Raw genomic sequence first — 16,727 nt, forward strand, 5'->3', positions numbered from 1 at the left:
AAAAAACAGATAAGAATAAAGTGATAAGGGCAGGTTATTTAAATACAAAAGATGTGGTGGTGATAGTGGGACTCTGGGTGAGGTCAGTTTTAAGCTGTGCAGACTGATGAGTAGTGATGAACTAACAAAGACACGAGAAAGTTATAAGCAGTTAAGATAGTGGAAGCAAAGGGAAGTGAAAAATAAGTGAAAAGAAGAAAAGGGTATACAACAAGAATTTGGGATGATGTGTCAAACAAGAATTTGGGGTGATGTGTCAAACAAGAATTTAGGATGATGTGTCAATTCATAAATTTGCTTCGATAAACTGGGAAAATGGCAGTCCATCTTCTGAGAATGGGAATTCAACAGGAAGAAGCAGATATAGAAACTGAGTTTAATTTGAACATGCTCATCCAGTTACACAACAGCCTACTGGAGAAGATAATTTGCATTTCAGTTTATAGATGGGGAGCTGAGGAGAGTCTAAGCTAGTCTTGAATTTCACAATACTTTGGCCATCACATTCCTATTCATTGAGGTTTTTACTCTAATATCCCACACCAACAATTCTTCATAAGACCACCATTCCTTTAAGTCTACCACTTTGTCCATCTTCATCACCCTTTATCTCTGTTTTCATATTTCTCTCCTTACCAAAGGACAGAGTCCAGGATCCATCATTATAACCTTCTATACATATTTAATTCCAAGAAACCCACTTGGCAATATCCAAACCCTGAATAACCCAAATATTCACATTCTAAGTACTGTACCCAGGAAAGCTAAAGATTCCTATTCAATGTGTTGGAAATGCTCATCCCAGTACAAATAATGAAATTACTGTGTTTTGAGACACCATACCAAGAGCATATTACAAAGAACCATTATTTTTTGTATAGATTTAGGGAACAAGGCTAAAAGAGATTAACATATACTCATGTTATAGACTCAACTTTATAGACAAAATAGAGAAAAACTTTAGAGGAATGATAATTGATGCTTTACAAGTACAACATTTACTGAATACTACATTCAAGGAATTATGACAACAAAGACTCACATGGTTTCTGTCTTCAAGGAATTTATAATCTATGAGTAAACATGAAATGTACTACAAACTGGCTAAATTTTTTTTTTAAAGGGATTTTCCCCCTTTATTTCTTTAGGACATAAAACATGTGAGTACTCAATGTCAAGAAGGAAAATAATTTCTACTGAGAGAAAACAGGGACAGACTCAAGCAGAAAACCCTATTTCAGTTTAGCCTTGAGGAATGAGCAGATATAGAAAAGCAGTCTTATGCTACAGAGACAAACATTAGAAACACAGAGGTGCATGACAATGCATGGAATGTATGAAAAAGTCAGAACCAAAAAGATCTTAAAAGTCGGGTAAGTATAAATTAACAAAATCCAGAAAAGTCCCTAAGTACCAAATGTATAAAGAATGAAAAAGTCATTTGGGAGGGAAGAAAGTGTCTCACTAAGATACACAGTGCCTCAGTTTAACTCAGGTTCTCACATTAGCATTCTTTCCATAGCCACTTAACTGGATGAGCTCATCCTGAGAATGAATGTTTCATGGCTTCTAAGCTCAACATCTGAACTGATGAGATAACCCAAGGGAATGAGTTTAGGATTGCTCAGACTAATCACAAAGCAACCAATTAATCAAAAAGGAATGAAATCAACTCAAAAGTCTAAAACTGATTCCCCTCACCTCCCCCCGCTAAAAAAAGGAAACAGCTAATTTTATCTCATTAGAAAAGACAGGCACTAGCTTTTCAAATCTGAAAAAAAAGCAAGTTTAAGGAAGAAAATGATAATTAGTAGAGACTGTTCCTGTTTACAAGTTGAATACTGGTATATATTTTTCCAGCTTTTCCTTTACACACACTTCATTTTTTCTTTTAACAACAGCCTGTAACGCTTTATTATCACTTTTAATGACTGTACAGTAGTCCACTATTCAAATGAATCATAATTAATTTAATCCTCAGTTTACTATTCATTAAACTCAGTTTTAATGTTTGAGTTTCCTTGTTGAGCACTTTTCACTATTTCTATAGGTTAATCTTTCATAACTTGCATATTTCTTTAGACATTGTATTATTTTTCTAAGTCTGCTATTGTAACAAATTACTTGTTATAACAAACCCAACAGGTGATATGGTAACAGATGACCACTATTGGGTGACTTAAAAACAACAGAAGCCTATTCTGTCACAGCCTGTGGGGATTAGAAACCTGGAATCCAAGTGCTGGCAGAGCCAAGCTCCCTCTAAAGGTTCTAGGGAAGAATCACTGCCTCTTCCTAATTATTGGTGGCTCAGTAATCCTTAGCATTCCTCAGCAACATTCTAATCTTTGCTCTGGCCTTCACATGGCTTCTTCCTCTCTGTGTCCACTGTCTTGTAACCAAACATCCTTCTCCTTTGTTATATAAAGATACTAATAGTTAGATTTAGGGTGCATCCTTAACCCATACTTTTTTTTTTGTAATATAATAGTTCATTTTTACATCATTTTGTACATTTCTTGTTTATCTCAATTGTAATCCCCATGTGTTTCCCATCACCAAGTCACCCATGTGCCATCACCACAGTCCCATGCACTTCCCTCCCCCAAATGTTTCTGATCCCATTCCCTACTCCACCCCCATAAAATGTCTCTGATATATGGCTGTTCGTTATTCTTATTATTTTCTCGCCTTGGTCCATTATACTCCTGCTTTGAGTGAAACCATCCGGTATTTTCTTTTCTTTCTGGCTTATCTCACTAAGCATGATCTTTTCCAGCTTCATCCAGGCCTAACTCATACCTTTTAACTTGACTGTATCTGCAACAACCTTATTTCCAACTAAGGTTGTAATCATATGCTTGTCTTTTGGGAGGGTACTATTCCAGTCATTAAAAAAGTCACTTAAAACTCAGCAATTTCTACTAATTTTTTCTCATAGAAAAAAACCTATTGAGCCCTTTCTTTAGCTACAATACATATGGGGTTTTAGAAATCCCATTTTTCCTGTATTTTGAAACACCTTGCTATTATACCATAACTCGTCAATTAATTCTAATTAAGAGAAAAAATATTATGAAAAAAAATGATGAATATCTCAGATGCATAGAGCATATGATAAACAATCACTATTATATACGTGATGCAATTTTCTCACTGCAGTAAAAAGTATTGTGTTATCTTTCAAGAAGGTATAAGAAAACCTTAAGGATATTACTGTTACCATCTTTTTTTGTAGTTTACACAGAATACAATTGAAAGTTGAAATCTTTTAATTTTCATCATAAGGACAAAGAGAAATAAAAAAGATGCCTGATAAGTATCATAAAAGTACCTGATAAGTAACCAGAAAATTAACACAGAGACAAACAATCACAATCTATTCTTTAATACTGATGGTAAAATTCATTGTATAAGTGAAAACTGAGACTAAGAACCTTCAGATAACTATATCCTAAATGAATTTTCTCAAGTTCAAAAACTGGTAAGTGCATAATACATTTCTAAGAATAAAAATGAAATACATTTCATCCAATTCCCCACTCCCCTGCATCTGCAATAACCTATGAGAACTTGGGCCATACTAATTATATGCTGAAAGGAAATGATAATATTCTTTCATCATTCATGGTATTTACTCAACATGGGTTAAGGGGACAAATGTTGAAGGTAAGAGCATACACAAAGATGTATAGAAGAAATGAAAAACTTCATTGATTTGGTCATTCTAGTTGGTGTTTATGAATCTTAAAAAATGTTTTCCAATTATGAAGCAAAAAGATGAATACCCTTTTGCCAACATAATGATGAGTCAGTCATCATATAAATTCTCAAAATTGTTACTTTCTGAGGATATATAAGAATGAGAGGTATTAATAAGCTAGAACCTATTAAAGATGTATTTGAAAGCAGAATTGCACTTATAGTATAGATACTTTCTAGATTCACGCACAGCAGTTTGAAGAGTTAGCTATATCAAAGAGTTGTAAGTCCATCTGAAGTACTTTCAAAATCCAGAAAAGTGAGAATAAAAGTCTGGGTTTACTACTGTCATCAAGCAAAGACGACCCACAGGATAGGGGGAGATCTGTGAATCATGTCTCTGATAAGGGACATATATAGAGAGTATATGAAGAACTCATAACTAAATAAAAATAACTAGGTAGGCCCATCCCTGGTGGTGCAGTGAGTTAAAGCACAACACTTTAAGCTAGCTGTCAGCTGCTTCAGTGCCAGTTCGCTCCCTGGCCGGGGAGGTAATCTACACAGCACACCAGACCTGGTATGTCTCACCCACTGCTCCCCTCAGCAGTGTACTTCATTGATCTGCCTGTTCTACTCCCCACTCTGTCTCTGGTGAATCACTCACCCTTTGCACCTCTGGCCTGTACCCTAGTTCTGTATGCATAAATAAACAAATAAATCTTTTTTTAAAAAAAATCAATAAATAAATAACAAGGTAACCCAACTGTAAAATGAACCAAGGATTTAATTTCTTCAAAGATTATGTCTGAATGACCAATAGGCACATGAAAAGATGCTCAAAGGAATTAGTATTAGGGGAATATAAACTAAAACTATAATGAGATGCTATTTTATATATAATAAAATGGAGCAATAGAAAAGACAAATAATAACTGTTAAAAGTATGTGGAGCAAAAAAAAGTATGTGGGGGGGGCCCTACCCTCCCCTCTCTGGTGGTGCAAAGGGTTAGGACACAGCACTGCAAGCTGGCCACAACCACTTCAGTGCAAGTTTGATCCCCAGCCTGGAGGTGACCACATTGTGTGGCAGACCTCACCTGACCTGCCTATTGCTCCTCTTAGCAGTGTACTTTGTCAGTCTGCCTGTTCTGCTCCCCACTCTCTCTCTGGTGAAGCCTCTCACCGCCCCTATACCTCTGGCTTGTACCCCAGCTCTATATGAATAAATAAATCTTTAAAAAAAAGTATGTGGAATAATTGTAACCTTTAAACATTGCTGGTGAGAGTATAAAATGGTGCAGTCACTGTGGAAAATGGCCCAGAAATCCCTCACGCAGTTAAACTTACCATGTGACCGAGTAATTCCATTCCTATTTATCTATCCAAAAAGAGATGGAAAAAATATATACATAATAATTGTACCCAAATGTTCACAGTAACACCATAATAGCTAACACAGGAAAAAAAAAAAGCCAATTGTCTATTACCTGCTTAATTAACATCACAAACTCATATAATTTGGTAATAAAAATAATTTTTAGCTTTAGTTTTATTTTTTATTTCCCACAAGGTCCAAAAGTAGAATTTTCCTGTTTGTATGATTTAGTAGGCTACTTTTTGGATCAGTGAATACTAATATTGTTTTATTACATGGAAAAATATTTTAGCATTCCCAGACAGCAAAAATAACCTACCAAATCATCCTAAGTAGGAAGAGTCTATTTATGGCTAGTTGGGGAAACCTGTATCCATTTATTTTTAATTCTGCAAATTATGCATAAAGTGACTTTAAAATAATTATTAAAACTTTAAGGTCTACTGTTTCCAGATGTTAAATGGTGGTGAGTATTTTCTTGGTATACTGGGGGCTAATTAACATTCTTTTAAAAAATATATTTAAAGTATTTATTTATTTATGCATACAGAACTGGGATATAGGTCAGAGGTACGGGGGTGGGGTGGGGGGGCAGTGAGTGGATTCACCAGAGACAGAGTGGGGAGCAGAACAGGCAGAGTGATGAAGTACACTGCTGAGGGGAACAGCGGGTGGGTCAGGAGAGATTTGGTGCAACATGTGAGTCATCTCCTGGCTGGGCACTGAACTCATGCTGAAGTGGCTGGAGCTAGCCTCATAGTGCTGTGCTTCAACCCGTTGTGCCACCAGGCAGGGCCCTAATTAACTCTTAAGTGGATATTTGGGCTTCTGTTTTTCACTAGTATGCTTAGTATGCTTGACTTCATAGCTTTGTTGATAATGATACAAAAAAAAAAAAAAGTCCTGTAATCAGACACCAAAAAAGAAAAGACAATAATTATCAAGAAACCCTTTGAAATGCATTAGGCTGAAACTTTCTCCAACTCTGACTGTACCTGACCAAAAAATGGGAAATTTTATTACATGACACTTTTTAATTGCAGATTTGTAGATTAGAATACTTCTAAAGCTTTCACAGCCCAAATGCCCAAAAGTAGATGACTGGATTAGAAAGATGTGGTACATATACACAATGGAATATTACTCAGCAACCAAAAAAGAGAAACACATGTCTTTTGCAGCAACTTGGATGGAGGTGGAAAAGATCATGCTTAGTGAGATAAGCCAGAAAGAGAAAGAAAAATACCGGATGGTTTCACTCATAGCAGGAGTATAATGGACCAGGCGAGAAAATAACAAAAATAATGAACAACCATATACCAGAGACATTCTTTGGGGGTGGAGTGGGGAATGGGATCAAAAACGGGGAGGGGGGGAAAAGGAGGGAAATGCACAGGACTATGGTGGTGGCACAGGGGTGATCTGGTGATGGGAAACCCGCAGGGATTACAATCGAGATAGAAAAAAAAAATGTGCAAAATGATGTAAAAATAAACTTTGTAATAAATAAAAAAAAAACATTTATATATAACAGAAAAAAAATACTTCTAAAGCTTTCAGAATGAACACACTATAAACTGTATGTATAGGTAAAATGTAACGAAAACACTTAGCTTTCTCTTATTTCCCTTATTTAAAAAACAAATTTTAGGCCCTCCCTGGTGGCGCAGCGGGTTAAAGCACAGCACTGAGAATCTGAAGCCACTTCCGTATGAGTTCGATTCCCGCCTGCCGCCTGCCCCGGAGGAGACCACATGGCGAGCCAGACCTCTCCTGACCCGCCCGCTGCTTCCCTCATCAGTGTACTTCGTCGATCTGCCTGTTCTGCTCCCCACTCTGTCTCTGGTGAAGCCTCTCACCGCCCCTGAGCCTCTGGCCTGTACCCCAGTTCTGTATGAATAAATAAATAAATCTTTAAAAAAAAACAAACAAATTTTAGCTCTGATAAGAGGGCATAGAAGCAATAATCTGCTAGTAACAGCAAGATACCCAGTGATTAAATCTTGGTTTTTAAATATCAGATTCTTATGAAAGATACTAGGAGCAATTATTAAACTTAGCCTAGGGTTAAAAAACAAACAAACAAAAAAGCCTGGGATAATCATGAAAACTAGAAAGCAATCAATAATCTGCTAGTAACAGCAAGATACCCAGTGATTAAATCTTGGTTTTTAAATATCAGATTCTTATGAAAGATACTAGGAGCAATTGTTAAACTTAGCCTAGGGTTAAAAAACAAACAAACAAAAAAGCCTGGGATAATCATGAAAACTAGAAAGCAATCAAGACATCCTTTAGTGGGTGAACAGATAAATCAATTAGCACATCCAAATACTGGAATATTATCCAGTGCCAACAAGAAATAAACTGTCAAAATATGAGAAGACATGCAGAAAACTTAAATGTATATTATTAAATGAAATAAGCCAATCTGAAAACTACATACTGTATAATTCCACTGCTATGATATTTTAGAAAAGGCAAAACCTTGTAGACAATTAAAAGATGAGCAGTTGTAAGGATTGGGAGAGGGAGGAGTAAAGAGGATATCCTGAACAATGAAACTCTTCTACATAGTACTATAACAATGGATACGTGTTGATATAAATTTGTCCGAACACATAGAACGTATACCTATAGAATGTAAGCCACATATACTTTGAATGATAATCATGTGTCAATGTAGGTTCATTAATAGTAGAAAGAGACTGATTAATTTTAAGAAGAGAGAAACAGAAGGAAAGGAGAAGGAAAAGTAAGTCTGGGGTACCAAAGAAAAAGGAAGTACTAAAGAAAGACAAACAAAAACAAAACACACACACATAAATGTAAAAGGAAGACAGGGCATGCCAAAGGAATATAGGAATCAATCTGAAAGGATACTCAATAGTTAAAACAACTTTTTAAAAACTAAAACAGTTTGAGCAACAATAATAAGTAACAAAGTAATACCTAGACTATAAAACACACACACACAAATCCATGCTGATATAAATGATTACAAAAACAAAGATGAAGAGACAACAAATCCTCCATACAGAAGAATTCAGAAGACTCCTTGCTCCCAGAGGTAGTGCTTGAGTCTATCACCTGTATCTTAATGCATCACTTCCACCTCTGAGTGGGTGGGCTAGATCTACAGACACTTTCAAAGAATAGAGAAAGGGAAAAACTGTAAAATTTCAGGGGAAAATCATGGCAAACACTACTTTATCCACATAATGAAAGTTACTGTCATTACATGGAAACCATACACCCTCTAAGGGAGTAAGACATGATAAGACAAACACTTTGCCTCTAGTGTATTCTTTTGAAAAACATCAACTTAATCCAGATTGGGGTCACAGTATGAGTCACAAAGCACAAGGGAAGACTAAAAAACTTTTATAGACGAGAACAGACTGGAGAAACATGACATCTGAATGTAATGTTGAATTGGTTCCTGAATAAAGAAAGAAGTCATTGACAGAAAGCTAGTGAAATCAGTCATGTGAAGTAGAAATACAGAACAAATTAAGTGAATGAATGACATAAAACAAAACAAATTTAGATAATTTAGATAAGACCAATTAGTGATTATCATAAGGGAAGGGGGTGAACAAACAGGCAAAGGGGGCCTGTTTTATGGTGACGAATAAAACTGGACATTCAATGAGGAACCTAATGTAGTATCTATAGATACGCTGATTTGTAATGATATAGCTACACATTTGAAATTTTTATAATGTTATAATGTAATGTTACTTTGGCAGAAAAGATTAAGTAAAAAAATTCATTAGGAGAATGACTAATCCCATTTATATATGACAAAAACATTTTAAACTGAACAGATATTAATCTTGACATTTTAGATGCATACTATATAAATGATGAATACTGTCAAAGCAATTTGGAGTTATAACTGTGTGGGTGTATGTATGTGCCTAGGCTACATGAATTGAAAATACTTACTGAAAAAAAAAAATGTGGATAATAAAATTTTTCTGTTAAAAAAAGAAAACAGGTGTGATCCCAGTAAAGTTTAGAATTTAGCTAACAGTAATGTACTAACATTGGGTTCTTATTTTTTCACAAATGAACCATGGTAACATGTTAACAGTGGAGAAAACTGGGCAAGAGGAATATAAGATTAGAAAGTTTATTTAAAGACAAAAAAAATTCAACTTAAAAATGGAGTCATAAACATACTAAGCCAACATAGATATCCTTTTGGAAATGTTAATCTTCTAAATTTAACTACAATTTATTCCATTTTAAAAGTCTGTTAATATAAAATTAAAGAAAAATAAACCTGAGGGAAAGAAGATGAAAATTTTCTTATTGTAGATTAAACTACACAGTAATCTGAAACACAATGCGTTATATATTATTAATCTTAAAACTGCATATATAAGCTAGGAACGTTTGACAGACTTTATTAGAAGTTCTTCATAAGATATTAAAAAATATAGAAACTCATATTTTGCCAATTTTATCCCTGTCAAGTTTCATTGTACACTGGAAAAGAAGGAACGTATATTGGTGGTATTACGGAAAAAAAAAACACAAATATTTGGTAAATTTACATGTTTATATCAAAACTTTTGAATCATAATTTGACCTAATTTTATAGATAAAGGAAATGTAGACTGCAATGCTATTAAGAGAGGCTATTCAAAACCTGGAAGAAAATGCCAAACTTAAGACAGGATGCCCTTTTGGTACAATATAGGGACAAAAGCCCATTCAGAGGTTACTTAATTACATAGGGAATTATACTTTAGCCCATTATTCTATTTACTATTGAATTTAAATATCTCAAAGTAAGTGAACTTGCATATTAACTTACAAAGTTTTTATCTAGCTATAAATAATTTCTGTCAGTAAAGGAGGAAATCCCTAAGGTTAGGGTTTCTTGGGCAATAAGGTATTAATGAGTCTGTAATTACCTAGCAACCTTATTCTGAAATTCTTTTATTGAATTAGCAATGAATATACACTCCTAAATGTTCTTTCTTACTCTTTTAGTTGTCCTCTAGTAGTTAATGAATTTAATAAAGTATCTCATACATGTTCATATGTGTATGAGTCAATTTTTAAATTTTTAAAAATATACTTTCGTAGGCATATGGAATTTTCCATGAAATGCCTGACATGGTCGTTCCTATATCAAAGGGCTATTATCATTATAATTTTCTGTCCAATATTTTGATAATAACGTCAATTATTTGATTATTAAGACTCATCAAATAACATCTTTCTGTACCAAAGATTAATCAGGAAGGCACCTAAATAAAGTAAATGTTATTCTCAAAATCTTCTTTATTCCACAGTTGACATTCCTATAAGTATGTAAAATATTCCAGTAAAGTATATAAAAAAATAAATAAGCCCTAGTCTGTTTTCCCACGTGTGCATTTTAAAATCACTGGGTACCCTTGCTCTTACTGGAGCCATTTTCTAAGAGTTTTTAAAGTCTCAATCTACATGAGAAAACAGAGATCTAAAAAGAAGACCTGGTACTTTTTGAGTAAGCATAAGAAATTACCCACAGAATTACAGAAAACTTACACAAGCTTTTCAAGATCTTCTTGCCTAATCCCTGTTTCAAAGAAAAGGAAAGTTGAGCCTAATATCAAAGGCGCTAAAATTAATGCCAAGACTTTTTAGTTTGGTATCGGTCTCTCCTGAGAGTATTATGGGCTAATAGTCTTTATTTAAACTAATGATTAAAGACATTTTTCCTTCCATTTTCCCACCTTTCATATGAGGTTCCAGGTAGCTCTCTTTTTAAAATGAAATGGGCTATTCTTGGTTCAGCAGTGAACCCAAACTTCCTTTACTTTCATAAACATGATTAAATTTTAATTGCACATCTTGAGATTTAGGCAAAAACACAAAAAACAAAACACAAATTCATACTGCCGGTATCATATTTTTCCATTGAAAGTCTAGATTAATATGATCACATTTTAGTAAGAAAGTAGACTATTTTCAAATTGTCAATGTAAGTTTACTTTTGGTTGAATTAAAGTGGACCAACTGTAAATGCTAATTTCAATTTGTAGTAGGTTTGAGCTTGGGGAAAGGAAGTGTTACAATTTCACTCTATCCAAGTCATAATTAATAAAAAGAGAAAAGGAAATTCTGTACCCTGACATCACTTCTAGGTGAAGTTGTCCTGAGACAGTTAAGAAAGCAGGAACATTGAAGAAATTCTCCTCAGGTAGCTTTATTTTGCTTGAAGGCTGCAAATGAAAAACACAAGCCACAAGAAGTGATTACACATTTTGTTCTGATTTCCACACTCACGTATGTGCCACAACTAAGAATCATGTGATTAAATTTATTTGAGGACAGCTAATTATCAATATATATGTATATAAACATACTGATAATTAACTTTATATATATATAAAAGAGAAAATGTCTATTTGGAAAGTGCTATGGCCAAGGAATTTAGTTCCATATTTTCAAAACACACAACAACCAAAAGACAAAGTACATTTGTCACAATTCTACATACAAAGTGATTTTGATTGAGTAGCAACTCAAGGAAATTATAGGTTAAAATGTTTAATTGTAGAGATTGATCCAGAGATATGGGTCCATACCTCCTTACATGTATGCTATTGCTACATACCTACCACTAAGGAACCCATAGTCTTCCACAATGATGAGCAGTTAAAATATTTTTAAGATTTTCTATATGGCTCATACATATGCACACACGTGTAATACACAAAACACAATATATGCATATGTACATATCTGTATAATATATGCATATGTACATATCTGTATAATATATGCATATATGGTGCTTATTCCATCTGAGATAGGTAAGAAACAAGGCAGTCGACATTTATAGTAAGAGTTAAGCTAAAAAATTATTTGGAGGTCAAATAAATTTAAATAGTATAATTAAGAAAGCTTCTGCATCAAGTTATGACAATTACATCCATTTTTCTGGAAGGAAGCTAATTTGCCTACTTGTACATTTCAAAAGTATATTTATTTGAACATGTTTGTGTATAATAATGTTGTTACCATAACACAGCATTGAAGCCAAATATAAATATGCAACAATTAATAAACACTCCTTAACAGACATAATACCAAATACCAAACTATGGAAACATATGAAATGAAGATATTTTGGTCATTCTAAAAATACTGCATGTGATGTGTGGGTTATGTATGAACATGAATGAGAAATCTAATATGAAAATTACCAGCTAAAGTTTTGCAACTGCCTAGTATTTTTTAAACTTACCTGTGATACTGATCCTATATATCTGATCAGTGCTTTTAAAAAGTCCAACGTTGATTTCCCTTATCAATGAAAGAATATTGTGCCCAAGAAAAAGTACTAAACGCTAAACTGAATGACCTGTGTTAGGATTTCACAGTAAAAACAATATAAACTATAAACAAAAGATTTGTTCTCTGGTATATTATCACTACTTACTAAATATTGATTAAATAAAGTCCCACAAATTAATAATAATAAAACTTTCTCTTTTCCTTCATTTTTTAGCCTATAATTCATATAGATGTTTTATCCCAACTTCTGTTAAAGTGATTCTCTAATCCCATGTGTAACACATACATAATAATGCTGGGTTTTTATGTCTAGATTTTAGTACTCATTTATAAAAAATGAAATCTGATCTTTGTATATCACTTAAATCCATCTTATTTAAACAGGTAAAAATATGTCATTACTTCATTATGCCTTCAATGTTATATACAAGAGTTTATATACTGAAATTCACACGTTTTAAAAATAAAACACTTTTTTAATTTCTCCTTTAGATGATCATTAAGGTATTATATTGGTTTTTAAAAATTTCCATGTATATGAAATTATTTTACCTATATATATATTTTACTTTAGGATATAAAAGGGACATTGTGACACCTGTTTGAAAAAGTAGTTACTAAGAGTCATCAAAAATTGTAGGAAAAATAGCTCTCTAAGCTCTACCTGCCAGAATAAAACTAGAAAATATGAACACAAACTATCAGAATTGAGAACTCTGGGAAACAGTCACAGGCTTACAGCAACCAAACAAATTCTGAATCAAAAGGGAGAAAAAACTAGTAGACTCCATCCAACAGCAGCAGACAACACTTCTTTTAAGTGCACCTGAAACACAGCAGAATAGATTGCATGCTAGGACATAAACCAAGTCTCAATTAACTTTAAAAAGATTGAAATCATGCAAGTTATCTTACTTATTTGACCATGATGTAATGAAACTAGAAACATACAATGGCACAGCTGGGGATCTGGCCAGGTTGTGACTGAGTGAAGATGCTTGGCTTGCCTCCTTCACATAATCACAACTAACTTATAAGGGAGCAGACAACGAGAGGAGCCATCCCCAGAGGGAAACCCACATATAGCAGCTGGGTTCCAAATCTAACAATGGGCATAAGGAAAACCCTGATAAATGAGAATATGAATCCCCAAGCAAATAGAAGAAACAACAGATAGCACAAATCACCAGAACACTAATTCATAGACATGGAAGCTATGCTCTCCTTATCAAATATAGAGTTTAGGATTGCACTGATAAAGAAATTCAAAGAAATGGAAGAAAATTCAGGAAAAAAAATGAATATCTTTAAAGTCAATGAACTGAAGATAGAAAATAAAGCACAAAGTAAGATAAAAATGGAGTTTCAGGATTTCAAAAGAGAAATACAGGAGATGAAAAACTCAGGAGAAAACAGCAGAAGTGGAAGAGGTGAAGGAGAATGAGTGAGTGTAGTTGAAGTTACTAATGTACAAAGAATCCAGGCAGAGGAGAGAAAAGAAAATTTTTAAGAAAATGAGGCAACACTCCATGAACTAGCTCACTCCATGAGAAAAGGCATTACAAAATAATGGAAATACTAGTGGGGGAAGTCAGAGAGATACAGAAATTATTTCAGAAGAAGTAATGGAGGAAAACTTGCCAAAGTTAGACAAGGGAATAAATATACAAATCCAGGAAGCTAAAAGAACCTACCATACCTAAACAAAGGAAGGTTGACACCAAGACATATAGTAGAGAAACTTCTAAGAGTTCAGGACATTGTCTCTTGTTATCATTTTTAAATGGAAATCTATTTTACTTGATATTTTACTTTGTGAGTGGAAGGTTGTAGTGGTCCCCTTTGTTTGTATGATTGTTTTCCAGCCTTTTACTTTGACCTATCTTGATCTTTGAAATTTAGATGGGTCTCTTAGAGACAGTGGAAAATTGGGTTTTGTCTTCTGATCTAACCAGCCATTCTCTGACATTTGATTGATAAGTTCAGTCCATTTACATTTAGGGTGATTATTGATATATAAGTATTTGCTTTGTCATGTTGTGTTTAGTTTTCTGGTTCTATTTCCTTGTTCAGATTTTCATTTCATGAAAATCTCTTCAATTTAGACAGGAGTACCCTTTGCAACATTTCCTGTCATGGAGGTCTATTTTGGTAAACCCCTTCAGTTTCTGCTTATTTGGGAAGACCTTTATTTCTCCACCACATTTGTGGTGGAGAAAAAAATGAATCCTTATACATTTTGGGTAATAATATAAACTGGTTCAGCCCTTAAGAAAAACAGTGTAAAGTTTTTCAAAAATTAAAAATAGGTCCACCATAGGATCCAGCAATTCCACTCCTAGGTATCTACCCAAAGAATGTCAAACATTAGTTAAATGGTATATATGTACTCCTGTGTTCACTGAAGCACCATTTACAATAGCCCACTTATGGAAACAACCCAAGTGTCCCGTAATAGAAGTGTAGCTTAAGAATATATGATACACACACACAGAAGAATAAAGTGATTATAAAAAAGATGAACTCTTGCCATTTACAGTAACATGGATGGAACTGGAGGTGGAAAAGCTAATGAAGTGACTGAGGAGAATGTCAAATATTGCTTGGTTTTTCTTATGGGTACAATATAAAGAAACAAAACAAAGGATCAGTCAAAATCAAACCAATAACAAACCTTAGAAATGGGTTTGGGAGGTTAAGGCTACCAGAGAGGGAGGATGAAGGTGGAGTGCAAAGTATGGAAGGGGACCATTGGACTGTTACAGAGGACTATGGATATTTTAAAGGTGGACTGTGATGTGTACATGCATCTGAAGAGGCTCTTTTGAATCATATACAGTGTTGTAAACCAAAATTAACTCAATAAAGCTAAACACCAAGCAATGAATGAATGCAATTTTTAATATTCTAAAAAGAAATGTCAATATCTGCAAAACTAAAAAAATCATTTTGAACTATAACAAACATGTGATGCTATGAAATATGCATGAGTAAAAGATCCACTCAAATGATAAAACAGACCAAAGGACATCAACATAACAAGGTATGAAAGAATGTTTTATGTCTTTTATATATATATATATATATATATATATATATATAGTATGTTATAATATGAACAAGGAAGAATACTCTAAGCACAAGCAATATCCAGTAGAAATACTAGTACATTATCACTATAGATTCTACACTGTAACTAATCTTTAAGAAATTACCTTTTGCTGAGTTGTGGTAAAGCATCAAACAAGACTGGCCACAGTAACTTGAAAGTGCTACTGGAAATACATTTGCTTTTTTTGTTGTTGTTAAGATTTATTTATACATTAATTTATAAATTTATAAATAAATGTATTTATTTACTTATATAGATCTATTTATACATTTATTCATACAGAGCCGGAGTACAGGCCAGAGATACAGAGGGTGAGAGGATTCACCACAGACAGAGTGGGGAGCAGAACAGGAGGGCCAGGAGATATCTGCTGCACCATGTGGTCACCTCTGGGGCAGGCAGGGATCGAACTTAAGAAGTGGCTTAAGCTTCTTAGAGCTGTGCTTTAACCTGCTGCGCCACCAGGGAGGGCCTGCCTTTTTTTTTTTTTTAAATAGCTATTGGAAGCTAGAGTCTCATAATACAACTTCAACCAAAACAACACACTATGAGGGGCTAAATGAATATACAAATTAGAGGAATAGATGTTTTCTATGTCAGACATTAGTGAGCTATACAAATCTATAAAACAATGCCACTTTTTCACTATTCTTGGTTTTATTGATACAAAATATAATTACTTTTCACAGGAATATTTTATTGATGCTAAAAGATAATACTTTTATAATAGTTAATTTTAAACAAAGTAATAAATATTTCTCTATCAAGAGAATACGAATTGCATAAACAAAAGCTCTTTGAGGTCCTCTATAACTTTTTTAGTGTAAAGGGGTGTAGAGAACTGCTATATTGCAACAATCTGTCTCCCACAACAGGAAGCAAAAGCTAGTTACAGTCAAGGCTGAAAACAAAACCTCAATAAATAAAGTATGTCCACATGAGAGAAATACAGACACAGTCTGTAATTTTCACAGTCTCTAATACTGAAAATCTCTAAATCTACCAGAATAATCCCCATATACCCTCTTAAACAAGCATTTAAAAAAAAAAAAGCCTTCATTTTCTGATATTTACCTTTATAAAACTATCTCTCTTTAAGTAACACTCACATCATACATTTATTTAAGTAACACTCACATCATACATTTATTACATAGGTAAGTTTAAATGTAAAATGTCACTAACTGGGTCTTTGCACACAGTTATTATTCCCTCTACCCAGAAGTCCTT

The 16,727-nt window shown here is 33.8% G+C and overlaps 1 protein-coding gene across 1 annotated transcript in view; it reads right to left on the reverse strand.

Moving 5' to 3' along the window:
• The window catches only part of NARS2 (asparaginyl-tRNA synthetase 2, mitochondrial (putative)), a 124,158-nt gene that overhangs the window by 66,727 nt on the left and 40,704 nt on the right, over nt 1-16,727 (reverse strand). Inside the window, exon 6 of the mRNA XM_004683243.2 lies at nt 11,213-11,307. Coding sequence (XP_004683300.1) covers nt 11,213-11,307 — 95 coding nt within the window. The remainder of the gene's footprint in view (nt 1-11,212; nt 11,308-16,727) is intronic.

The sequence above is a fragment of the Condylura cristata genome, unplaced genomic scaffold (assembly GCF_000260355.1).
Source record: "Condylura cristata isolate star-nosed mole 26May11 unplaced genomic scaffold, ConCri1.0 scaffold00015, whole genome shotgun sequence".
NCBI lineage: Eukaryota > Metazoa > Chordata > Mammalia > Eulipotyphla > Talpidae > Condylura > Condylura cristata.